The sequence below is a fragment of the Alligator mississippiensis genome, chromosome 16, assembly GCF_030867095.1.
Source record: "Alligator mississippiensis isolate rAllMis1 chromosome 16, rAllMis1, whole genome shotgun sequence".
Taxonomy (NCBI): Eukaryota; Metazoa; Chordata; order Crocodylia; family Alligatoridae; genus Alligator; species Alligator mississippiensis.
This window is the reverse complement of record NC_081839.1, coordinates 7,394,348-7,420,185: the sequence shown is the minus strand read 5'-3', so window position 1 is coordinate 7,420,185 and position 25,838 is coordinate 7,394,348. Positions and strand designations below refer to the sequence as shown.

The 25,838-nt window shown below is 48.5% G+C and overlaps 1 protein-coding gene across 3 annotated transcripts in view; it reads right to left on the bottom strand.

The window, feature by feature from the left end:
* Nucleotides 1-5,443: 5,443 nt before the first annotated feature.
* The window catches only part of BTBD2 (BTB domain containing 2), a 31,455-nt gene continuing 11,060 nt past the window's right edge, over nucleotides 5,444-25,838 (bottom strand). Inside the window, exons 3-9 of one of the 3 annotated variants that reach the window (XM_014599853.3) lie at nucleotides 21,054-21,210; nucleotides 17,566-17,671; nucleotides 16,549-16,746; nucleotides 13,547-13,739; nucleotides 11,618-11,705; nucleotides 9,417-9,563; nucleotides 5,444-8,536 (exon numbers count right to left, since the gene is read on the bottom strand). In XM_014599853.3, coding sequence (XP_014455339.2) covers nucleotides 8,375-8,536; nucleotides 9,417-9,563; nucleotides 11,618-11,705; nucleotides 13,547-13,739; nucleotides 16,549-16,746; nucleotides 17,566-17,671; nucleotides 21,054-21,210 — 1,051 coding nt within the window. In that variant the 3' untranslated portion in view covers nucleotides 5,444-8,374. The remainder of the gene's footprint in view (nucleotides 8,537-9,416; nucleotides 9,564-11,617; nucleotides 11,706-13,546; nucleotides 13,740-16,548; nucleotides 16,747-17,565; nucleotides 17,672-21,053; nucleotides 21,211-25,838) is intronic. The other 2 variants (XM_059719624.1, XM_059719625.1) reach the window with 2 other exon arrangements.

Below are 25,838 nucleotides of genomic sequence, written 5' to 3'. Positions count from 1 at the left end.
GTGCTGAGTCCGTCTGACCTTTTAGCGTGACGAGATCCTGCTCTTTCTTTTTGGAGTCTCCCAGCGTCTCCTCCCTCCCTAAACCCTCCCCTCCCCCCAAGCCCCCTTCCTGCTGGTGGCAAGCAAGCGGGAGCCAGGTCTGGTACAGGGAGGCAGAGGGGAGACTCGTTTACACGTCCGTTTTACGATGCACTTTTGCGAGCAATACAGGCAATGTTCAGGCTTGATGTTAACAGGTCAGTGACGAAGAGGGGGGCGGCGGGAGAGGGAAGGGGATCAGTCTCAGGAACGGCTGGGGGGCTCCCCTGGCCCTCAAAAGCCCTGGCCCAGCCATGCAACCTTGGCAGGCTACCTGGTGGGCACTTGGCCAAAACCAAAGGGAAATTTGAAGGGACGTTGAAAAGCAAAGTGGTGGGGGGAGGGAGGGAGGGGAAAAGCTGTCTTACAAGGAACGGGCCCTGCTATGGGGTTGTGTCCCAGAGCTCAGGACAGCCAAGCTAGGATGCCTGTGTAAGCACAGGGCCAAGCCACCACCCTGGCACGAGATTTCAGTGTCCACGCTGAAGTGACATGTTTGATTAGACTCTTACAAATGCTCCTCCTGCCATCCAGGCTCCCACCCCAGCGACAAGCAGGGGTCTCGGGCTAAGGCACAGGGCCTCTGCAGGCCTGAAGGCACAGAGCTTCTGCGTGAGCCAGGCATGATGCTGGAAGGAAGCACTGGGCAGGCTTCCAGCGGGGCTCGAAGGGCAAGAGGAGAGGCCAAAGGGTGATAGCACGTTTGGGCAGTGGACGTGGTTATTCCACGTAGGGCACAGCCCTGGTGCTCGGAGCAGGGAGTGCTCAGCACTAGCTAATAAAGCCCTCTGAGCAGGACGCGGCCAGGACAGGCCCCCACCCTGCCTGGGGTCAGTTCTCCCTCGGAGTGGTGCTGCCAGGGCTGGGGGGGAGGAGGTGGAGGTGGGTAGAGGAAACCTGAGGAAGGCTGGGACCCCACTCACCTGCCCATGCCCCTCAGTCTCTAGTTGGGCCCAGTTCTGAGCTGTAGCTGGTCACAGGCAAAGGTCAACTGCAGATTTTTTCTAAAACCCCCTACGTGTGCACACATGTGCACACACACCATTTCTAAATACCCCTTCCACCCCACCTGGAAACTGCCCCCATAGCTGAGCTGAAGCCATGTGGCAGGCCAGGGCGCCCGCCTCCTGTTGTGTGCATTTACCACGGCTCCACTGGACTTTGCTCTTTGCTGGGGGTGCAGTTAGCAGGGCAGCAACCGAGCACGTTCACAGCTGGGGCTGGAAGCCAGAGCTGCGGGCTTGGGGCTGCAGCTGCGGAGGGGAGGGAAGCTGCGGTGCCCACGTCCAAGACTTGAGCTGCAGTGAACAGCTCCTGCCCTCGCCCTCACGGTGCAGAGCATCGGGGGAGTGGGGCAGTCACTCCAGAGCCCACGGGGTGCAGCCTGCTCCCACCATCCCAAGATCATGGGCCTGAGCAGGCTCTACCCTGACCCTACCCTGCGTTCTTGTCCCTGCAGCTCCTGCCCTGCCACCGAGGGGGATGTAACCCAGCTCAAACACCGTCAGGCCAGGCGAGCACAGGGGGGCTCTCAGTTACTAATCAGCAGGCAGGAGTGCTGCTGGCAGCACTGCCCTCCCCCGGCTCTTGGACACTGCAGCTGTGTTGCTGCCCAAGCCCACGTCCATCCATTGAAGTCACAATTTAGAGGTTAAAACAGGTGTAAGCAGCCACCCCACCATGCTGCCAGGGTTTGTGCTGGTTGAGAGCCCCCGGCAAGGCTCAGGCCTAGTCCACACTGCAGCCTCCTGCCAACAACACACCGGTGTCCCCCATTCCCCCCTTACCATCCCCATCTGCTCCTGCACCGGCTGCGGATTCACTGCATTGCAGGGCAGGGGGAGGTGGCGCCGGCTGGCAGACAGGGCTATGCCTCCTGGCTGCATTGGAGGCCAGGCCCACTTCAGACCCTGCAGCACAGCCCGGAAGGGCAGACAGGGCCTTTGGCAGATGCTGCCTCGTTCTTCTGGGCTGCTCCGTGGACAGCCGTGCTAGAGGGGCAGCGCGGGGGAGAGGAGCCAGCTCCCGTGGCTGAGGATGGCCTGGCCGGCAGTACCTAGATCACAGGCTAGGTCACACCAGCAGGCTTCAGCCACATGCAATGTCTGACCTCGTTTCCCAAGCAAAACTGCCTTAAACCCTCTCTGGAAATACACTCCTAGGACATGCTGGCATCCAGGCCACGTGGGGACAGGTGGAGCCTGGGCCTGCCCTCCTCCCCGTGGATCTTCAGACAGATCGGAGGCTCAAGAGGAAGCAAAAGGGAAGGAGCCAAGGGAGTCTGCCCACATTTCTCTTCTGACTCTCCCTCCCCATCACACAACACATTGGTCCCTGGGTCTGGCTGGCCTGGAGGGGGCAGCACGACACCAGGAGACATCTGTACGGAAATGAGTCCAAATATAAAGAGATTGTACTTGTGTAGCTCCAAAGCAGGACGTTTGTTCCGTTGCGAGTTTAGTTACTGCTTTAAAACAGTGTACAGAACTGGCATTTACATTTCTCTGATGCTTCCTTGAAGCCATAGAAATTAGGGGCTTTTTTAAAAAAAAAAAAAGTAAAATAAGTAAAAAAATAAATAAAAAAAATCCCAAACCTGGCTCCCATGGTTGTGCGCAGCAGGGAGGGGGTGGGACGGGCATGGGTCTCTCCTCTCCGAGGGGGCAGCAGAGCAAGTGCCCGTCTCAGGACAGCCTGGTTCAGCAGTGGGACATTGTTCCTAGGGGAAGGTGCACGGTGGCCCGTGGCAGTGGCAAGGGCTAGTTCAGCAAGCCTGCCACCGGCACACCGCACTGCCTCTTCCTTTCGGCACTTAGCAGCATTTGAAGGTAGCCACACATCCTGCATTTCCCCACCGCCTCAAAGCAGGGGCAGCAAGCAGGTGCAGCGGTCCCAGCTGAACAGCAGCAAGGGCAGGTGAGCTGCACACCTGCCATACAGGCGCTTACCTTCTCTCTGCCTTGCAGGTGGGTTCACAGGATAATACCCGAGAAGGCAGCAGGACAGGGACTGGGACCTGGCTTGGCTGGGCAACACCTCACACTGGGAACAGCACTCCCAATGCAGGTCGAGCATGGGGGCAAGCTGCTCCGGCCAAGAGCATTGCTCAGCAGGGATTCGGTTAGCATCTCCAACCGCTTTCAACACATGCCCTATCCCATGCTTTTTGGCATCGTCTATGGATAAGGGAGTTGTACAGGTGCAACAACAGCAACAACAAAATCCCCTTTCGCTACAAGAAGCCCATAGCAGAGCCCTTCAGTAGCACTGTCTACCCGCCTGCACTGCTCACTGTCTAGTTGGAGGCACCCCCAGACTCTCCCTGCACAACCCCTTGGGCCAGAGAATTGTGCATCAGGGGCTGGCAGAGAAGAGCTTGCTGCCTCAGCCTAGAGGCAGATGACAGACTAGCCCCGGGAACACGGGAGTGTCGTGCCCACGCGTCAACCACCGGGCCTGCTGACACAGTTTGACAAGATCTCACGTAAAGCTGCGCGTGTCAGAAAGAGGCACCGGCAAATGGGGCGGTGAGTTGGATGTGCTCCCCGACACTGGCCGACAGCTAGCTCAGGACTAGCTTGTGCACCTACCCACAGGGAGGTTGCAACCCCAATGCCTATACAGGGCTTTGGAGAGGTAGAAGGCAGGAAAACAGGAACAAGTTTTGACCACAAGTTGAGCAGCCCCCCAGGGAACCCCCCATCTCTGGGACAGCCCAGGCTGCTAGGAGGATCAAACAGGTTGCAGCAGCTCTTCTTTATTGCAGCAGCGCAGGGCTCTAGTGTTCATTTCCTGAGCGCTAAGGGCAGACGTGGAGTTCATCTGAAGGTTTCAGGATACAGAGCAGGTGTCCAGCCCCAGCATTTGGTGCTTTCTCTGACTTTGCCCCATAAGAGAGACAAGTCCCACTGCTCTGAGCAAAGGAAGGCATGGAGCACAACTGGCAGCACGAGGGCCATGGCAGGCACAGTGGCCTCTGGCCGAGCCTTGGCCGTTAGCAAAACAGGGTCAGGCAGGATGTGGCAGCCGCCAGCTCAGAGCGTGCTGATCGGTATCTGCACAGTACAGTCAGTGGAGGCAGAGGTGCCGGCTTCAAAGTCTCCAGCAGGACTGAGCAGCAGCAGCAAAGGACACAAATGCTTTGAGACATGTCACTGGACCCTGCTCCAACAAAAACAGCCTTGGCTCTGCAACGAGGCAGTCAGAGGTTACAGTCCAAACGAGGCAGCTGCAGTGGTGCTTAGTGCAGGCTCGGAGGCTGGCACGCATACATGCTTTAAGAGGTCTTCTTTATTCTAGTTCCATTCAGAAGGCCGCCTCCAGCAGGGCTTAGCAGCACGTTAAGCACAGGCCTTGAAGCCGCTTGGAACATGATGGTAATTGCATTCGTGACAAAAATCAGTGAATATCCCTAGATTGGCCTCATGTAGATGGGCTGGCGCGGCTGTGCGGGAGGTTTATATCCCTACACAGCACTTGCTCAATGGCAAGCCCATGCAGGAAGCTGTGGAACAGACTTTATCTGAAGGCCAATTCTGGTTCTCGGTCAAAAGGAGCTGCTTCTGCTCTTACTTTCAATTTAAAAAAGAAAAAAAAAAATCAGGGTCCGTTGTCAGCTGGGTACTTTCCTAGCCAGCAGCACTTTTCAGCAACTTCAGCTGACTCAGAGCAAGAGGAGCGGAGTTCCTTGTTAAGGAGCGCTTTGCTTTCCAAGAGATGGTTAAACAGTCCCGTCAGATTGGCCTCTCAGGAGTTCATCCGCTGCCTTGTTTATTCAAGAGGAAGCAGCTCAAGTTTGTTATTCTCAAGTTTAACGCCCAAGTTCCCTTCAGTGACACTCGCCTGCCTTAAATAAAATCATTAAGCCTGCATTATTAGAGGAACTGGATCATCGAGCTGCTACTTAAATCACTGGAAATTGTTTCAAGCCAGGAGTAGGGGTATTAAGACTAAAATGGACCAATTCAGAGAGAGTATTAGGGGAAGTGGCAAGACACACGGGCAATTAAAGCCTGCTTCTTTCAACCATACGTTTAAAAATACTGGCTCAGTAAGACGAGCAGTTCCCCAAACTAATTTGAGAGCAAGTAGCACGTATTCCTCCTCAGGGCAGATGCTCACATGAACTTCCTGGCTTATAAGCCACCCAAGGACCAGAGATGTGCAAGTACCTGGGCCCCTCGTGGCTGAGGCTTTACCATCATTTACAGAGCATCTCACCGTGAACCGAGGGAGTGTTGAAATTAAAGAGCCTCTCGGCAGCGGGTATTTTCCGCGCAGCTCCCAACACTGTGCTTGAGAACGGATCTCGGTGATGCTGCCAGTCTCCTGCCATTTGCTCACTTCAAATCACAAAGAAACTGTGTTAAAGACACCCTGAATGCCTTTATTGATTTCCTATTTACAAATCACAAAGCTGGCCCAAAGCAGAGTGCGAACACTAAATGAGAGCATTTGATACATTCATCAATAAAGCACTAGAGTCTAGACATTCCCAGCTCTGTTGGAAAGGTGACATGATACAATAGGATGGTCTCAAACTTTTGGAGACAGGCATGTTCCACAATGCATTACATTCATACTATCTACAAAAGCCAGAATTGCATCAAACTGCATAAAGCCATAAAACAAAAGGTCGCTTAGATGTAGTTCAGTTTAAAACAGGACTTCTCCCCCAGTAGGACAGTCTGAAGAAGAGACCTGCCTGGTGGCATGAAAAGGATGGGGTGGGAGAAGGAGAAGGGGGGACACGACACAGGAAACCTACAGTAGGATTTTTAAAAAATGCTTTAAGGAGAAAGCCACCAGGGAGGCCTACCTCTCAGCGCGTCCAGGTTACGAGGTCTTGACAACTGCTTACTTCCAAGTCCTGCTATTTTCATGGCCAAGTGTGCAGATTTGCTTCTCATCGTCCAATTACTTCAGCGATCACCACTTATATACAGAAATGCTAGGGAGGGAGGAGCGCTATATCCACAGCAAAGAGAATTTACACCTAAAGGGAGCAAATGGGCAAAGATGCCCCAAGCCCGGATGCGGTTCAGTGGCACAAGCTTGGACGAGAGGTGAAAAAATGGGAGTGCAAAAGCGGGCTCAGCAGGGAGAGGCAGCTATATACATTCCAACAGAAGGCAATTTCCCTCTTAGAGGAAGGAGCATCTCCATTCTGTTCATCCATTTCAGAATATGGTTTGCATTGCACAGAATCAGGTTCAATAAGTCATGGACCCATCATTTTTTAGTACTGGCCATATTAAAAATCATCCTACTCTGAAGCAGGCTTACAATATACACATCTTATAATGTCTTCCTAGAGAACGCCACGCTGTCAAACAGTATCTACTATCTACTGAGTACTAGGTGAGAGCTGTTCCTGATAATATTACCGCTGTCTGGCAGATGGAAGTTAGCCAGATAGCACAGAACAAGGACAAAAAAAAAAATAAAGTTACTTCATGAGGCCAGACCAGAGAGGGTAGAGGAGAGAAAAAAGAAGAAAGAGAAAAATCAGAGACTATTTCCCCAGCAGGGACCAGGTACTAAGTCATGCACCTCAGTAAAGGCTGACTAGATGCCAATGCTGCGAACCCAGCAAGGCGACTGCTCGCACGCGACTTGAAAGAGCCATTGTGGCAGGAGGGGAGAGGAAAACGTCACCTCCACCCGCTAACCTTCACTTCAAGGAGGCGCCGCGAAGCACCGGCAAATCTCACGCAAGCACTTCTGAATGGCTTGCCCCACGTATGCTGAAAAGCTTGTATTTCAAACAGCTTCCTCTGCACAACACAGTGGTAAATGCCCCTTAATTTGGGGGGCAAGGTTGAGACCATTCAGATGGCTGCAAGTAAAGTTGCGCAGCAGGGCAATACTATATTTAACTGAAGTCACACCTGCTTATGGGGAAAAGCAACTGGTTTCAAGGGGATGAAAGAGGGGGATGACTTTGCAATTAACCCCCGCTGCCCCCCTGCCCAGTCTGGTGCTAAAGCTAGAATTCCTTCCGAGTCGGTCCAAGCAGTCACTGCCTGGCCTGACTGCAAGCGGGGACAGAGAAATGTGTGTGGACAAGTGGGAAATTATGTCCGCAGTGTTCTCCTAACTGGCTCCGACTCCCCATCCGTCTGCTGCGTTCCCAGACAACAGGCACTTGCGCTCCAAACCTCTGCCTACTCTGCATCAGAGCGGCAGCGCTCTGGAGCGGCCAGTGAACAGCCTCGATGCACAGAGAACAAACCAGTCGGATGCACTGGAGCTTGTGTGAAAAGCAGGGCAGCAGCACGCTGGGGAACGGCAGCCAGGTGAGGTACCTTGGTTGCTTCTACCTGACAAACTACCTTACAACAGAAAGGAGTCACTTAGCCTGGTAGGGATTCCCTGCCGCTCAGTGCTGCAGCAGGGACATCGCCTGTTTGTTCACATATGATACAGAGTAAGCTCAAAAAAAAAAGAGCGCCACCACGACAGAGCAGGGGAGCCTGCACGTAGGTCACGATGGAGCTCTACTGAAAGCCAATCTGGTCCTCTCCAAGCGTACATGGCCACCTATCCACAGGGGGTTTCAGTTCGCTTCCACCAACTGCCTAAAGTAAAAGATTGTCTCAAAGTTAGTGAGAAGAGCATGGAAATGCTGTGGACCCTGCAGAAGTGGCCTCCTTGGAGCGTACAACTCCGGTTCGAGGTCGCCCTCGAGGCCTTGTAGTGCTGAAACAGGGAAGTCTCAATTCCCTTATGCTCTCGCTAACGGCATAAACGTGCCAGGCCCGTTCTGGTGGGCTGCGTGTTGCGGGCGACCGCGCTGTCCACGCGGTACTATGGGAGCAACGCAGCAAACCCGCCCCCCAGAAGGCAAAGTTGGGCAAAAGGGAAAAGAAAAAAAAAAGGGGGAGGGATGGGGAATCAGTGACCCTTTGGGTTTTTCGTAGGATTGTCTCCTCACTGGGAACTGAACCATACCCAGAGCCACTTGTTTCCATGCTTCTGATAGAAAAGCATCTACATTCATTACAATTAAAAAAAAACAAAACAACCCATGACATTAGATGGATCATCAGTAAAATGAGAAGAGTCCCTAGCCACAGGCAATCTACAAATGAGACTGGCGACCCAGTGAGTCTGTACGTGGCAGCAGCAGCGTCACGAGCACAAGGCAAAACATGAGCTTTAAAAGGGTTTTACTGAGACCTTTGGCTAGTATGGCTCCCATTGGCAGGGTCGAACTCAGCCAGAGATTTTGGTGGGAAGGTTATGTGGGGGGGAAACAAAAAAAGTCCATCCCGAGCCCGTTCCAACTGCTGCACTATGTGTAGAAGATGATTTCTGGGATCTGTCCATCCTCCACAGAAGTGCCGTTGTTGTTCCCAGCCGCGTAACAGAAAGTAAAGCAGGTTTTGGCTCCCGTCGTTGGCGATTCGTGAATCACTTTGCGCAGTCCTTTGGTTCCATAGTGGGAATCTGGACCCTGCAGGAGTCACCGAAAACAAGGGGAAATGGATGAGTAAGATGGGAAATGCAGAATGCAGCCAGTGGAGGATGACCACGCAGCTCACTCGCACCGTGAGGCTGCGAGCCGAGGGCCTGACCACGCACCCTTCCGCCGTCTGAAGCACAGGACCTGAAGGGGCTCAGTGCTGCCCTGCCTACCAAGTCTCAGGTATTTTAGAGGATGCCATTTTCTACAGTCCAAGCAATAGCTCACTTAAACTCTACATTCCCCTTCAACATGTTGGGCCCCCACCCCCAACACCACTGTTTTATACGGCAGGTGAGGCTCCAAAGCCCTGAATTCAATAGAGGCTGCAGAACCAGGGAAAGTTTAAACAGCTCTTGGTTGTAACAACCGACATCTCCTCTTGTAGCAACCTCCTGCCCTGCTCCACTCCTCTATGCTCTAGCCCCACTGAGCACCCAAGCTCACATGCACCAGCTGCCCATGCCACTGGCGGCACGTAGGCTGCAGAGTGGCAACCTCTGCCCTAGACACTGACCCCATTAGTGACAGAGAGACACCGATGCTACTTTCTCAACCAATACAGAAAGGAACCAGCTGTTTTGTGGTTTAGAAAATTCAAAGACCCTTCCTAGTCTCATCAGGAAGACACCGTTGCTTCAGCACTAAGGCAGCAAGCTGCACTTGCCTAGCAAACTTTGTAGAAACCATTTACTAACCAACTTTAACAGGCACCTCAGGAGTTAAGGGCTACAGAGTGACATCTCAGGAAACGGCATCAAGGTACCTTGGGAGATCTAAAACCAAGATCTATGATGGCTGAGCTGCTTTGGTCTATCATTAATCCTCCCTCCTGACCCCATAAACCTGAGGACAGAACCCATTACAGCACCTTTAATGTAGCACATGCTGTGTAGTTGACGTTGGGCAAAATCTCAACAGGCTCTTTAAACATGACCCGGAAAGTGTTGGAGGATCCATCACAGCTGAACCCAGTGTCATTTTGGCCCAAGACCGTATTGCTGTCTGTGTGGATGATCTGGAAGGTAGATTCAACAGACAAGAGTCTTAATTAAATACGCTCATGTGTCTTCCAACATAGTAGATCATTGCCCATTCCACTAACTGGCCCAGTACGTGCAAGTCAGATGGGGGAAACACTGACACTGCTGCACTGCTCAGTAGGTGCACAGCAGTTTCACTGGCGTCTCTGGGACACACTCACCAGTTGCACTACGTCCACTGGCTCCCTCCTGCACAAGTGCTTTGAACACTACAGCTACACCAAAGCACAAGTGCGTGAGGTCAGGACAGAGAGCAAGAAGGGGGGACTGCAAGGAGTCAGCTCTCTAGTATTCGCAGCAGAGGTGCTGAACCCTCATGTGCTTTGTACTCAGAGACAGACACACCTCTCAAAGCCAAAACCAACCAGCAGGACATTATCATGAATTCTGACACAGGCAAACAAAGGTTTACCAATCAGAAATGCCTGTCAAGGAGGAGAGCTGGCTTATCAGAATCAAGTGGAGTCAAGAGATCATAGGAAACTAGGTCACATCTAATCCAGCCCCTTGCTCAAGGTAGGATGATCCCTGACTAAACCATCCCAGCCTAGTGTCTGTGCAAACAGCTCCTGAAACTTCCAGGGATGGCAATTCCTCTCTCTCAGTGGCCTGCTCCAAGATCGTAGCTGGGGTCAAGATGGTTAAGGGAAGTTAGTGATCCGAGTCATCTCAAATCCAACTGCACACGATTTGGATCTATACAGCTACAGAAGTCTGGATCTCAGCAACTTCTGAGACCTTGACTCCCTTTCACTGAGATTTTATATCCATTGCATGGGGGGATACTCTTGCTCAGGTCTTTTAAGTTCTGGAGTGCCAAGGCAGTGTCCTCAGAAAGAGGCCCTCAAAAAAGGCCAACCTCTTCAGAAAGAGTCACTGAATTGGCAGCCTGTTGTGAATGGTTCATGGAGTTGGATCTGAATTAAGTGCCCAGGCATCCAGAGGAGGAGCTGCATTCAATCTCCCCAAGCCATGTGATCCTGCATCACTCCACGCTGCCAAGTGGATCCAGAGCACAGCAAGCAGACTGCGCTAACAGCACGGACTAAGTGAGGAGGGAGCTTTCTGCCAGCAGAGTTTCACTCCAGACCTCAGGCCAATGCATTCCTTATGGCTTAGCCGCGCGTCTCGCTCCAAACAAGCATCCATAAATATGGACTCACCATCCCAGCTGCACACTTGGTTTATGCCTCGTTTTATGAAAAAAGCCTGGAGCTCTCAATAGCTTTAGTTTGCGGTATGTGCCCCCCTCAAGGACAGGGTGACTGCTGCCCAAGTGTACAGGTGCTGAGCAAAGGCACAACAACGGCTTGGTAAAAGCCTCTGTATAAAGTGGTTTGTGGAAGACAGAACGGAGCTAAACGAAGGCAGCTGCTTTCACTCATTACTTTGGCTTCATGAACATGCAACCCCTCCGCTCCGTGGGGAGAGCTGGATTGGTGGGCTTCTTTTTCCTTCATGCTTTTTTAATACCCCCCCGTGAGAAAACAGGAAAGCCTGTATGCCAGGCTGTCTACAAGCATGTGGACTGTATACACGTGCTTGTTTCTTCTTCTCTCTCCCCTTCATTTCTTTCCCATTTGTGATATCCATTTGTGAATTTTGCTTTGGGGTAAGGATCATGCTTGACTGCGTTTTGTAAAGCATTGAGCCCAATGTGGTACCAGCCTAACTTGGAGCTCTAGCTAGTACCATTGCTACATGCCAAAATTAGCAAGGACATAGCTGTGTGGGAACGTCTGTGCAGTACTGCTGTGAAAGCACTGCATTACAAACGTCATAAGATGCAGAAGCATGGCAATGCCACAGTGACCAGTACAATGGAACGAACTGAGCAAAAAAGAACCAAAATTGAAGCAAATGTGCTTCCGAACCCTGGCCATCCTGTTGGCCCATACTTCTGTAAGGCATGAACGTGGCCTTTCTAAAACAACTCCTAGGAGACGTAGTGCAGAGTGAAACACGCACCATCTGTAAGTGTTTGTATAGAAGCAAATGGCAGACGCATTTACATAGTAAAAAAGAATACCTGTATATTTACTTGGTAATCTGTCGGCCCGTGTATCGATCCATACAATCCAAACCCAACTACAAATATCCTTTTATTTACTGAGAACCTGCAAAATAGAGAAATTAAATACAAATGTCAGCAAAACAGCAGCGAGTTGGCCTGCTGCAGTACAACAAGGATGTGTGGCTACTTTAGCAGAGTTTATTTCACACCCAAGCTTTCGCAAAGCACGCGTTGCAGTTTTAAGGGTGCAGAGTCTGAAGAGCAACTGGGAACTTGTAGAGTTGCAGGAATGTCCACAGGAGAAAATGACTGCATTCAACTTCCCCGTGACCACAAACAAATGCATCTGGATGCTACAGACATACCCAGTTTGGCCCAGCACAGAATGAGATTGTGGCCCACTGCTACAACAGCTGCACTCAAAGGCTGGCTTTTCATCAGAAGACAGCCTCCAAGGTGTGAGCTGAATGGACTGAAGCAGCGTGACCTACCCGAGTCACGGCAGCCTGACATGCAGCAGGGAGGGAGGAACTGCTCCAACCTCCTGCAACAAGGTAGGTAACACTGCGCCCTAATAGTTCTTTAAATGGTAGCATTAAATATTTCACTGCTGCTCACTGAAGCAGAGACCAGTTAGATAGTGCCCGTAGACACAACTGCAGCTAAATCCAGCAATTACACAACAGGCTCTGGAACAGCTGCTGTCTGGATTTGCTTGGGTAGAGAACAACCTCAGCAGTTCCTCCCCACCCCCAGGGCAAAATGCAGAGCTCCATCTTCCAAGACAGGAGGGAAGAGACACATAGCACTTTGTCCTAATCCACAGAAAGCCTCAAGCTGCCCTCTGGCTGCCCAAAACCAGACTGCGTTGCACACTCCTGCCTATCAAAACCCTCATTGCCTTGCCCACTAGTTTTGCCAACTGTTTCAATGCTGTGCTTTGAAAAACACAGATCGGTGGCATGTTCGGAGCTGACCAGCTGAGACCATTGCAAAACATTCAGCGCTCAATTTTCACGCTAGCCTTGCTCTGAATGTACCTTGAAACCATCGGCTGTCAACATTTCACTTCGTTGCAGACAGCTGCCAAGTCTCTGAGCAGTCTTTGCTCTATAACATTCGAGTCCAACGCCCTCTCCAGCACAGCTCTCAAGGAAGGAGAATCAATTGCTCGGAACAGCCAACTGACAGCTCTACGGGTATGTAAAATACTGCAACTTAACAAGGATACTCCAGAATTTCAAAGCAACTTTCCAGGTAATTTCCTCCATCAGCAACTCGCTTAAATTACACGGCAAGAAAATCTGGGAACAGCCCAGGCCTGCTGACCCCAGACCTTTGATCTAACCACTAATTCACAGCATTTACAATCACATCACCGCAGCCATTTGTGACCTTGCAAAACTCCACAGGACACTTAAAACTACAGAAACCAACTTGATGTAAGCAGAAAAGCAGGTACAGCAAGTGCATATATCCGAAGGCCTCCCCTAAAATACTATTAATCCTGTAACACTAAGCCCCCGTTATTTACCACCTTCACACAGAAGGGAAACAGATGCAAGAGCACCAGTGGATCGAGAGATCTAGTCATCCAGGAATAAGTCATGATTTGATTGCTATCTACTTCCAGCATACAAGGCTGCAGGAAACAATTGGAAGGGGATCTGACACTCGAGCAAGATCAGCTGGCACGATCGAGAGCTTTGTCGATACTCTGCAGTTTTGCCACTTGATACCGGCACCGTTTATTGCACAGGCATGGCTTAGCCTTGTTAAGGAAGCAAGTTACTCTTTCACAATATAATGTGCCTGTATATTGGGGGTCCTGGCTGGGAGGGGACCCTTTTTGAATGCTAATTTTCTTGTTTAGGCCAGGTCTAGGACTCTCAAAGCTCAGCAGAACGTTAACCTATCAGCAGCAGAATTGGCATTAAGGCTGACCTTATCCTGTCACTAGTCCCACTGTACCCCCAGCGGCTCTCCACCTGCTGGAAACGATTGATGCTGCACTCCTTCCCCCTCAGGCAGCAGCGCGGTCTGTCGATGAATTCCACCCGTGGTTTGGGATTTACCGTGAAGTGGAGAAACAGGCTCACCACTTCACGATCGGTAAGGATTCCTGACTGGGCAGGACCTGGAAAGGAGCACAGAGACAGCAACCCTGTCACCGATTAATAAGCAAAAATCGTCGCAAGTATTACAGCAAGAAGCAACTCTGTTGGAAATAGGTCAGTCCTACGTGATGTATGCAAGGGATCTGGCAGAAGTTATTGCAAGACACTCACTCAACTTCACCAAGAACACGGAAGACCTGGCCACATTTTCCCCTGTACATCAAGCTATTCAATTCAACGCTTCTCTGTATGGGACACTTCAGATGCGGATGCATCGTAAATGCAGTTCCACGCACGCAAAGCGCGTTTGGCTAACTTTGACCACAATTTAGAGAATCAAAGGCATGCCTCCGATTTCCCATCCGCTTAAGTTACCTTAATATTTTATGCAAGTCCCAAGTACTTCTAGATTGACTAAACATTCACTTAGTTTTCAACACTACAGAAGAGACACTGGGTGGGGTAAAGTGCAGGAGGAAGATAAGCAGATGTCAGAGGGTGACAATCAACTTGAAAGGTAGGTAGCTTTAACAGTGGAGATAGATATTGTTACGGGCATTAACACCTGCTCCCGAGTTCCCACTATTTGGAAACTGACTCTCACTTTCTTGAAAACCATTTTTCTCCCTGCTCCTGTCTGGAAGACAGACTGGGGGGAAACTGGGGTGGGGGGGTGAGGGGGAGAGGGATCAGATTATAATTACAGCAACACATCATGTTAAAAAAAGAGCTAAGCAAAAATATTGTCTCATCTTTGTTCAGAAAGTGTTTATTCTAGATTTTCTTCTTCTAAAGGGACATTACTTGCAAACTTTTGGAAATTAATTAAGTTTTAAAACACCGTCCGAGTTTCTAACAAAGCACCATTTAAACAGCACGCCTCAATTCCTTTAGAAAGTAGTTTTACAAGCTGTTCTGCTTCTCCATTTATAGGAGGCTTTTCAATGCATGAGAAATACTGAAATGAGAAACAACGAAAATGATCATACAAACTGTGTCCAACGCACACTAACAGAAGTGTTTTCAGCATCTAAGGTGTTCCTTGTAATTCTAGCTGGTGACATTCAGCTTTTTAAATAGCATCCCCTTTAAGTAGGATCAAAAGACTCATAATTTGAAGAAACAGGTCTTGTGAACAGTGAAATGGCTTTATGGAAACTATCCGCAAGAAGCGACTACGAACAGATCGTGTCTCAACAGACCCAGCATTGCTGCAATTCTACTTCTAGAACGTTTCAAATTACTTGTCCTGCGGGAAAGGTGCGACACATCTGCTTGCCAGGCAAGAGGCGTTCGTGTGAAACTCCACTTCGGCACTAGCGTATAAGCTGCTTTTACTGAAATCACACCCCCTTGCGTGGGCCCAGTTCCCATTTCCTACCTCTCCACAGAACAGAAGCCGAAGACTTTGCTCTGGGAATGCTGCGAGGACAAAGCTGAAAAAAACCCAAGATCCCATCCTTAGTGCTTAAGGGAACGATGAAAAGTGTAAGTTGTTAGGCTTTAAAAAAGCTAAAATGAATGTTGGAGGCACATTTACTACACATTAGGTGCATCCACATGTGCAATTAGTGCACATGAATAAACTCTGGGGCTTACTGTCATTTGAATGCGCGCCCAGGGGCAATTAACTCTAGAGCAATCAGCTCTGGAGCAGCCACAGCTGGCAAGGGGGCCACAGGGGTCAGCCCGCCAGCCCAGGGCTGCTCCAACCAGGCTCCATGTGCTGTAGAGGGGCTGGTAGGGGCTCAATGGTGCTTCAGTGTAGGGCCAGCCGGCAGGCAAGCCCCCATACCGAAGCACCCTCATGCCCCACCAGCCAACTCAGCATCTACACATTGCACACAAAAAATACTCCGCAACAGGGTAGCGTCTGTATTTACAAGTACTACCCTGCTGCGGAGTTCATCATTTCCCTGTGCCCTAACAGGGCCACAAGTGTAGACCCCAAGACGTTTACTGCAGAGCTAATTAGTCAGCTCCACGGTAAGCGTCTCGTGTAGATGTGCCCATTAAGAAATTATAACCCCTAAGCAAGATGCCACCTTTGATTTTGGGATGACTGGGACCGTGAATCAAACAAGCAGTCTTCAGAACATCAGACAGTAAGTCCTGGCTTTCCCAGACTCAAGAGCTGGCTTCATAAACATCACAAAGCTATGCAAACCTCCCACATAGCTAAAGGGGAAGAAAAGCCAAACACCTCCAGAAAGGAAAGATGCGGATAGGCAGAAACAGCTGACATTTCCTGCTCCCCGCCTTCCCAACAAATCTCGACACTCACCAGAAAAAGGCTACCTAAATCAAGCTAGCTGCCAAACCAGATCAGGAACTGATGCATTATCTTGTATCGAGCTAATACAATAGACTGGCAAAGGTCACACGGATGGCAGTTTCAAAGTGAAGAGCAATTAGAAAAATCGACAACCAACAATTCCCCCTAAGTCACCCTTAGGAATAAGATATGACTATTATCACAGTTAGTTAATACTGTTAGTACTCTTAAAAAAGTAGTTTGCACATGATGCTGGAACACAGAAGGATAGCCCTGCTCAAGTATTGGCTTTTTCATGCAGATCAACAATAAAAAAAAATAAAACATACTGAAAGCAGACAATGACAGTGACAATGAGATTCCACTTGGAGAACTACAGATTCAGTCTCCTGAAATGGATTAGAAAAGACCGATTTACCCTGCAGATTCTGTTGTCAAACATTTTCAATAGCACAGGACAGTCTTACAGACAAAACCGACTTTAACATACTTCATCCTCTACAAGAGAGAGAAAGCAGAGACCAAGTCTCCCAGAAGCTCCTTGATTCAGTTACCTGCTGCAAACTCCTCAATAGTCATCAATGGGAAGCGAATAAGAGAAAGTGCTTTGCCCAGTACTTTCCGCTTGTTCTCTGGAATCACCTGAAGTTGCTGCCGCTGACATTCAGCCTCCGACCAGCGAACCACTGCATTAAACAAACGAACCTCCCGAATCCCCAAGGTGTCCCTCTCCAGCACCGCAACCAGGGTGTCTGTAAGGCAGGACAGCAACGACTTTAGGCACTAACCCGAATGTCCTGATTTTAAATGGTCCAAACTTTCCGTGAATGACCCCGAGGGGAGCAAAGGAGCTGTGAGGCTGCTCCCAAGCATTGTGTGCATGGCTGACAATTCGGCTGGCACGTTCCACGAGGAGGTATGCCATCGCAATAGCAAGCGGGGCCCACATATTGGTTATGCTTACTAGGTGCAGCAGAAGGAATTTCTATGTACAAGTCTGAACAAGATAAACAGTGGAAAAGCCAAAAGGGCTGCACTGTATTATCCATGCTCTAATTCCAGTTTTAAGAAGGGATTCTATTAAAAAAGGACCTTTCAAGTACTGTTCTAGGTTTATGGAGTGGTCCCTGATGTCCGTGGACATGCATGCAGTGTTTAATATCTTGACTCTTGCTTCAAAATGCAAAACCTTTTAATTCAAGCATCTAATGGAAACCTGGGACAAATGCCAACCCTTCCCACAGAAGGTAAGTTACACCCGCCCTCAACCTGCCAACAGCAACAGAAGGGATGGGCCTTTTCTTTTATCATGCCTTGGAGAACAAAATTGTCATTACACTGAGGGAAGCAAGTTCCAGAGTCTAGTTTCAAGAGTTCTATTTAGAGCAACCTGCCTCCAACAGCTGATCCGGAGACTGTTGTTTCAAACACTCCAGAGATTGCTTCCAGGTAGTGAGTGCAAAGCCACAGGGAGAAATCACCGAGTGAATACAAACCTGCATAATAATGATCTAAAAGTCAAGCATGTAACGAGTGACTGCAGAGAAAAAGGAAAAAAAAAAAAATCTTACCTAAATCGATGTCTGTGAACCCCTCAGCATTGATGGCATCTGATGTGTTCTTATCTATGTTCTCTAGGCAGAGGCTGGCCAGCTGGGGTTCATCAAAGAGTCTTGCCTAACAAGTAAGTATGCATCATTAACACAAAGACAAATAATTGTTTACACTTTGCATCTTTTTGCCCAATCTTGATTTTACTCCACGGATTTATTATACCACTGGTTTGCAAGCCGTGGGCACTAGTGATGCAGGCAGACAACATTTCACAGGAGTTGAGTGCGACTATGCAAACACTTGCAAACTTAACAGTTGCATCAATTCCGTTTAACTGTATACATCCTCGTGCTCATCTTTACTGGAAGGTTACATCGGGTTAGAAAAAGCACCGTGTTGACCACAACCATAGACCAGGACAAGTGACACTCAGCACGTCAGCTGACTGTAGGTAAGCCATACCAATTATTTTTATGTTACCAGAGGAAGCCTAATGCAGCTGACTAACACCTTGCTCTGCAGTAAGGACATTTGCAGCATTTAACTACATCAATGCCACAGCATCAGTGCAAACCTCAAGAAGTAGGTAGGCCTCTGCGATGCAAAATGAGACTTGCACTAATACAGCTCAATCTAGCAATAGGCCAAAGCAAGCCGTCCTGTTGCAAGTCCTGCCTTTCTCCGGTGCAAAGTGCTTGCACATTTTGCCCAGGTGCAGCTACACAGACTGAGGTTCATGAAGAGTTGTGTAACTCCTGCAGAGTTCAGAAAGATGCTCAAAGTGGCATAAGGATCCAAACTCCACCTGGGTTACTAAGTCTAGTGCTGGAGGATATTATCTCCCTGTGGCTTACACTAGTTTACTGAAAGTCATCCAGAGAGATGGGACCATGCAGAGCCTGTCCCTGAGCATGCTGACACCCCTCCCCCTCCCTCTTTTTCACTGACACTATAAGCTTTTGAGAGCAGCAATTATCTAGCTACCTGCATATATAATGTCCAAAACAATGGTGCTACAACTTTGGCTAGGACCTCCAGGTACTATCACTAAAACCCAAGAGGCTCTGATCTAGTAAACTGCTGTTTTGAGCCTCCCTTCCTGTACTGGCATTTTCCTGCTTGAGCCCTGTCGGTGATAGTCTCCTAGCTCCCAGGAGTTGTGGTTCTCTCAACCTTGTTACACTCAAGGCACCCCTTTGAAAACACCAGGTCTTTAGTTTTCAGTCTCTCTCACTTTTTCTGTAATAAAAAAATAAAAAAAAAATAGAGTTCTTCTGTTGCAAAGAACTCGGAAAGACTGTGCCAGGTCAGAACGGTTTTAACACTGAATTCCTATTTGAAATCTCTGGGCTTTTCTTGAGACTCCTGTTTGCACACCTAACCGTGCTAACACTGTGCAGTACTCCGTGGCACCCTTGTAAAGGATCTCAAGACGTGCCACAATGCTGCTGCACCCTGGCTGACAATCACTGCTATACAGCTTTGAATCTTCAGCTTTGATGCCCACGAAGTCGCTTCCTGCCAGACTTCTAGATCCCCGGGTTGTAGTTACTCAGCATTTCTTCTTTGATCAGAGTGACACTTGCCAACACACATCACTTCAGCATAGCACCGTGAACTAGGGAGGCACAGACAATGAAGGCAGTTGCCCATCACTGGTATTTCTGCAAGAGGTTCAGGGGCAGCATACTGGCAGGATTTCATCTCAGTCAGCCCTGCAGTGATTTCAATGGGTCAGGAGGGCCAGCAGTGAAAGGATTGTACAGCCTAACAGTCAGGCACAGAACGTCAGCTATCTGAGGAGTGGAGTGGGGCTCCAGAATCGGAGCCTGGTTTGAAACCGGTTTTGTGGGAGACAATTTCACAGATGGCAGCTCTGCAGGTAACCCTCCAAACTGCTACGCTTGTGATACAAGTAGCTGGAGCTTGATCTTCATATTCCTGGAGAACTGAGAGTACCGTTTGAAGCAAGGGGTCTTTAAATTAGCCCCTCACCAATATACCCCCAAGTAAGCGTCTCAAAAAGACACTAAGGCACTGAGGGGCTTTGGGAAGTAAAATGACAAAGCCAGATACTGCCAATCTCCGAATCAAAGCACCCATCCAAACAACCACGTAGGAAGCAACAGCCATGAACTGCACAGGACAGGATGCCCCAAGGCAGGTAGCCCATCTGGCTGCAACTCAAGTCTGAACTAGGAATGGAAACTGAGCTCGTTCCTCTAGAAGACAAGTACCACTGCAATAGTTCAAGGCACCTTTCCCCCATTGTGTTCATGTATTGTTAGCAAGGGAGTTGAACAACATTCCCTTCCCTGCAGCAGAACGGGGAGAACATATTTGCTAGTTTTCTTCCTTCATTTGTGCAGCATGCCACTACAATGCAGCCCCAGTCCACACCTAGGACATGTAGGCACTGTAACAGGCAGCGTGCCATGACAGAACGGCTATAGCTTGGAACTTGCGGATCTGCCCTCGGTCATGACTACAAAGGCTGGCACTACCCAGGAAAGGCCTGAAATAAGAGCAGAAGTCCTAATAGGGATGAAAACAGGGAAGGAAAGGCAATGCCACTTACAGTACTAACAAGCTTCAGAAAGGCTAAGTTTTCCCAACTCAAGCAGAAGCAAGAGAGGACTCCCATAGGCTCCCAATGGAGGACTCCCAATGTTATACCCCCGTAGGCTGCCTACAGCAGTTGGAAAGAATGGCAGCTGCGTGGACAACTCTTATAAATAACTGCACAGAGAAAGACAGGACCAGGGGAACCACTCTCAAGAAATTCCACATCCCTGTACACCACCTACCCTGGTATCTTGGCTGTAGAGCCTGAGGAAAAGATTCTCTCCAGTTACTGGAAACAGGGACCTTACCTCTTCCACCTCACATCTGTCATCTCTTCCCTTCCAAGGAAAGAGGGCAGCCTGCAGCATTAGAGGGTAAGAGAAGGCTCACTTTTTCAATACAGTATGTGCGGGGGAAATCCTACTCTAGGGGAAATCTTGCAAAAAAAGGGGCAGTCCAGCAGACAGCCTGTCTCTAATGCAGCCAGTGCTTATTGTGAGACATCCTAAATGTCAACAAGTGCGTTCATTTTACTTTTGCAGGCATGAACCTTTTCGAGCACAGGAAGCTCAGTGAAGCCTTCCTCACCACCGAACAATTTCACATTTTCCCACTGTTCTGCCCCCACCAAAGAACCCCAAGTACTATATTTTAATGCAACAGGCGAGAAGAGTTGCAAGTATTTGTAATTCAAGCTTTAATGAAGAACAATGTAGACCATCATTAAATCAGCGAGGGAAAACCTATCATATCAGGTCATGACAACATTTCTAGAATCAAGAGCACAAAACCCCCCACCTTCCAGGGCACAGAGAGCAATACTGCTCTTGAAAAAGTAACCCTTCTATGGTGCGTTTCTAAAGCATAAGCAATATTGATACTAATGGAACTGCTGGATTTGTTCTAAGCGACTTGGAACACAAATGGGCCGGGAACGTACCTGTGTTAAAAGCATGAATGCATTGTCTGCTCGAAGGTTTTTCTTTAGGAATTCCACACAATGGGCTTCAAGGGCAGGAACAGCATATTTTTTAGCTGTGTAAAGTGTTGTCATCACAGTCTCTGGTCCAATCTGAACTTCATCAGAATACAGAAACCTGGAAGCATACAAAAAAAAGGCTGTCTCATAAACCTGCTTTAACCAGTAAGATAGCAGGAAAAATAGGGACAAAAATCCCTGCAATTCACAAGAACCATTAAAGGTTATTTCCCTGTTATGATGGTCCAATTTATTCTTAGTATCCACTGTTATCCTTCCCACCTCTGGCTTCATCATTCATGTCTGATGAGTCATGAATTAAGGTGCTACGATGTATCCAGCATCATGAGTGATCAGGAACATCTAGTAGGGATGATGGGGAGATCCTTTCATCAGCATTTTTCCACATACTTTCACATCTCTACCTTTACTGAAATAGTTCTCCAATGAAACAGCTCATGTTCCAGTTGAATAATAATGAGCATCAAAACAGTTTTAAATATAGTAACCATCAAAGTAATCAATCAGTCTATAAATATAAAGCAGCTGGCTTCAGGGTAAGTGAAGCTAAGTCAAATCTCAGCCTTGGTTTCACTCTTCATGATAGCAAAGGCTGAGGGCACTACGCTTCAGACATCCCTGGAGGGCAGCCACCCTCTCAGTCCCCCAACTAACTTCCCATAAACTCCCAGGAGGGGAGTTAGGAAGTTTTATAAAAACTGGAAATAAAAATCTTTCATAAGGGTCCAGGCTTGACTTTGACTCTTCCCCCATTCCCCACACAAATATGCTGACTAGAGATATGATTATCACCACCTGAAACAGGTTGCTTAAGTGAGGCAAGGCTCCAACCTGGTGCTGGTCATACCACAGGAGATGGAGGTCTTCAACCTAAAGTCCCTGAATTAGTAGTTCTCCTGAATTCAGGAAGACCCGCTTGTATGCGAATTGCACAGGATAGGGCCTAGGAGGCCAATTAAGACTTACAAATCAGTCCATTTTTGCTTAAAGCTTTAGTTGCTTTCACCCAGGATTTACTACTTTATTCTGAAGAGGTGGAATATATTCAGTACAAAATAATTACTTGCACATGTATTAAACCACAGGCGTCAAACTCACGTGGCCACGCAGGCCACATGAGTGGTGCAGGGCCAGTCCACAAGTTGGATCAGGCCCACAGACCTCCCTCCCCTCCCCAACCCCCCTGTATGCTGCATCCAGGACATGTGATGCCTGGGGACCCAGAGCCTTGGCTGGTCCAGGACAGGCACGCAACAGCTGGGAAGAGGACATCATACACAGCACAGATCCCAGACCAGCCAGAACGGGAGCCATGTACTGCGTGGAACCTGGAACGGATGAAGTGGACACTGTGTATGGCACATGTCCAGGCCCAGGGGCAGCACTGTGGACCAGATCATGGGGCTCTGTGGACTGGATACAGCGCACAGGCCATACCTTTGACACCCCGGCATTAAAACTATCTCCCGCTGAAGTTTAAGACTTCAGTGCTTCCTTCTCAGTCCTTCAATATTGCCCCCAAAGGCTCTGGGCCATGCTGAGATCATATGCATTATTGGCACAGCTGTAGGCAGCCCATTCGGCATCAGGATGTCTCTATGGCCACTGTGCAAACAGACATGCTCACCATCTTCAGGAACTTACTGTTGAGGGGCTACTGAGTTCCTGATCCTTTAATTCCCAGGAAGGACCAGAATGCATTTCAGGGAAGAGACAAGTGAGGGAACTTCTAGGAAAGGGAGTAATGAACTCCAAGCAGGCTTTTAGTGACACTCTAGATATGAAATATTTATTATTAACACTATGTAGCCACAGCTTTGTGAACATATTTCAGCCCTTTTCCTTACTGCAAAGGTTTACTTTTACTAGGTTACCATATCTTTTTATTGCAAGCTAGCTTTAGAAAGTAAACTAATAGTATGTACCACAAATGCTGTGCTGTTTCATGCAGCATCCAAGTCTGGTTTGGGGTCTGTTTCAATACCAGACCCAGGAAGAGCATGAAGCAATGGAGTTAAAGCAAGAATTCATAACAGGCCTATAAAAAAATGTATGGCTGCAATTTTATATAAATGGATTTTTTTTCTTGGCTTTTTAGCAGGATATTGGCAATTCCTAGAGGAAGGCTGATGCTACATAAGCCTAGACAACCAAGAGCCCCATACAAGTTTGTAAGGGAGAAGGGCCACAGATACAAAAGACACCATCAAAAATCAAACTCCTGATCCACCAGCTTTGGAATCCATCTTCTGGTAGTGGCCAGCAACTGAACCTTAATGGCAAAAACTGAAATCCTGGATGTAAATGAAAGATTCGTTCCAGACATCATTCATCATACCGTGTTCTGAGCCACAATTAAGAATGACTGTATCAGGGGGAAACTGGGAAGGATTCTCCCTGAACATAAGTACAATTCAAATAGGGACTCACGCTTTCTTGCTTTCTAAGCACTTTACCCGAGCTTATCATTCCTTCCGACAATACCTTGTAAGAGATTTGATGGCTGACTTACTTTCCCCCACCACAGAACTATACCTAGACATACAAGGCCTAGTAAACCGCACAAAGACAGCTTTAATGCCCATAACTGACCTCACACAACAACAAATCCAGGATATAGAAAAGATGTGGGGAAAAACTAAAGACACCCGGGTGGGCTATCCTGGAAGACAACACCTTACACTTAATAGTCCAAACACCAAGTCTGGTACTAACAATAATACAAGGTGCAACTATGACTGTGCTAACTGGAATGTGCTGTTATCTACATCACCAACGCAAGAATGCTAAAAATGCAAAACCAGACTGAAAAGAGATTGAAACCAGACTGAAAAGAGACTGACTTTAGCTATAAGGCTGCACTAACTAATGATACTCCCTTTACCCAATACTACTACTACTTAGTCATTAACCAATTTTATTGTACTATGCTTTATACTAATGCGAAGTATAACATGGCATTTTTTCACCAGTTGTTACTCAGTTAAATTATATATATTAGATGAAGTTTCTCCCCTTCCTCTAAAGGAATCAGCTACGCCAAAACCAGCAAAATCTTTTGTTTGCAGAAATGGGTGTTATGCATCCCACATTTAACTGCTCAACCAAAACTGTGGGACTTCAGTGAAAATTCAAGATGGGACTTAAATTAGTATTGTATCCAGTTCCGGTGAAGCGTTTAAGTGGATCTGCTCTGCTACCAGAGCCTGAATATGGAGTTTATCTGGAACAATATAAACCAAGGGAAACCGATGCAGGAATTGGCAGCAACTGGAATGCCACCTGAGATGCGTGAAGATATAACTGAGGAAAACACCTTAGAACTTTGGGTTTCTTGGGTGTCTGACTTTGGGTCTCTCCGCATGTTATACGTATATATTCAATCATCCGTCATCATCATATATGGCTTATTATCATTGCAGGACACTCCTCTCGACCTAAGTCCCGACCTAACATTCCCAGGCCCAATCTATGGGACAAACGATTAGAAAACACTGTCTACAGGTCATACGAGGGAATGTGCAGACCAGTGTGCAGGCAAGAGGGGCATGAATGTATAGAAGGGTAGAACAAGGTAACCTCAAAACAGTGTCTAGCCCACTGAGTTACCCTCTACCTATAATTATGCTTTTCCAGGATGATTGGTAGACAAAAGATAAAAAAAGAAAAGAAGGGAATAAGCCTCACTGGAGCACTGATCAATACATGCTGCTCACACAAGGGCTTTGTTAAAGCACTGGCCAGAGTAAACCTCACTAGCAAACCTGACTGATGCATGAACTCCTCACATAAACAAAATGGGCACGTGGGACAGATGTACCTCCTGCCAAGACACAGGAGGGAGAAATGATGGTACAAGGGAGGATAGTCCAGTACCAGGATGATAAGGCTGGAACGGGAACACCTAGGTCAGAATGTGAAACAAGTCCCTGATGCAGGACTGTTTGAGACGTTCAAGATACCGAAGGAATGCAATACATCCTTTGTTTTGCACATCGTATAAAAGAAGAATCGGAAATCGTGGGAAATTCGTAGCAGCCTGGGGGAGCCTGCGTGGTATTGTGCTGACTACCTTGTCATAGGTACAAAATGCCTTAGCTCCTGGTGTGATGTACTTGTTAGGCCAAAAGGTGTTAGGACTGTGCTCGTAGACAAACCTGGCCAAATCTTTGCCACCGAACCAAGCCTGTGGTCATTCTTTAAGACGAGTTTACTGTTGGGATCTCCGGGCTCCAACTTTGCCAGCACTGCAGTTTCTAAGACTTCAACACTGACAGTATATCAAGTACAATACCTGATGAGGACAACAGCAATGACAACACTGATAATCCCAGACAACAGCACTTTAAGAGGAAGGGCAGGAACCTTGTCTAATGCGCAAGAGGTAGGTAGGGATGCACCGATAAAGATTTTTTTGGCCGATATCGATGCCCGATTATTCACCAGCCATATTGGCCAATACCGATCAGACTCCTGATATGCAGCCCGGCAGACTGGAGAGCAGTGTCTGGCCGATAAGTCTATGCGGGGGAAGGGGTGTGGGGAGAGCAGATCAGGGCCTTGCAGTGAGGGAGGGAGCGGGGCTGGAGCACAGGCAGGGGCAGGCACTGTTCAGCCAGGGCAGGGCACAGGACAGAGCCACAGGCAGCTCCTACTGCTGCACACACCTCCAGGGGAGGCATGGGGGGCACGTGCCCCCTGGATTTGTGTGCAGGATGAGCTGCC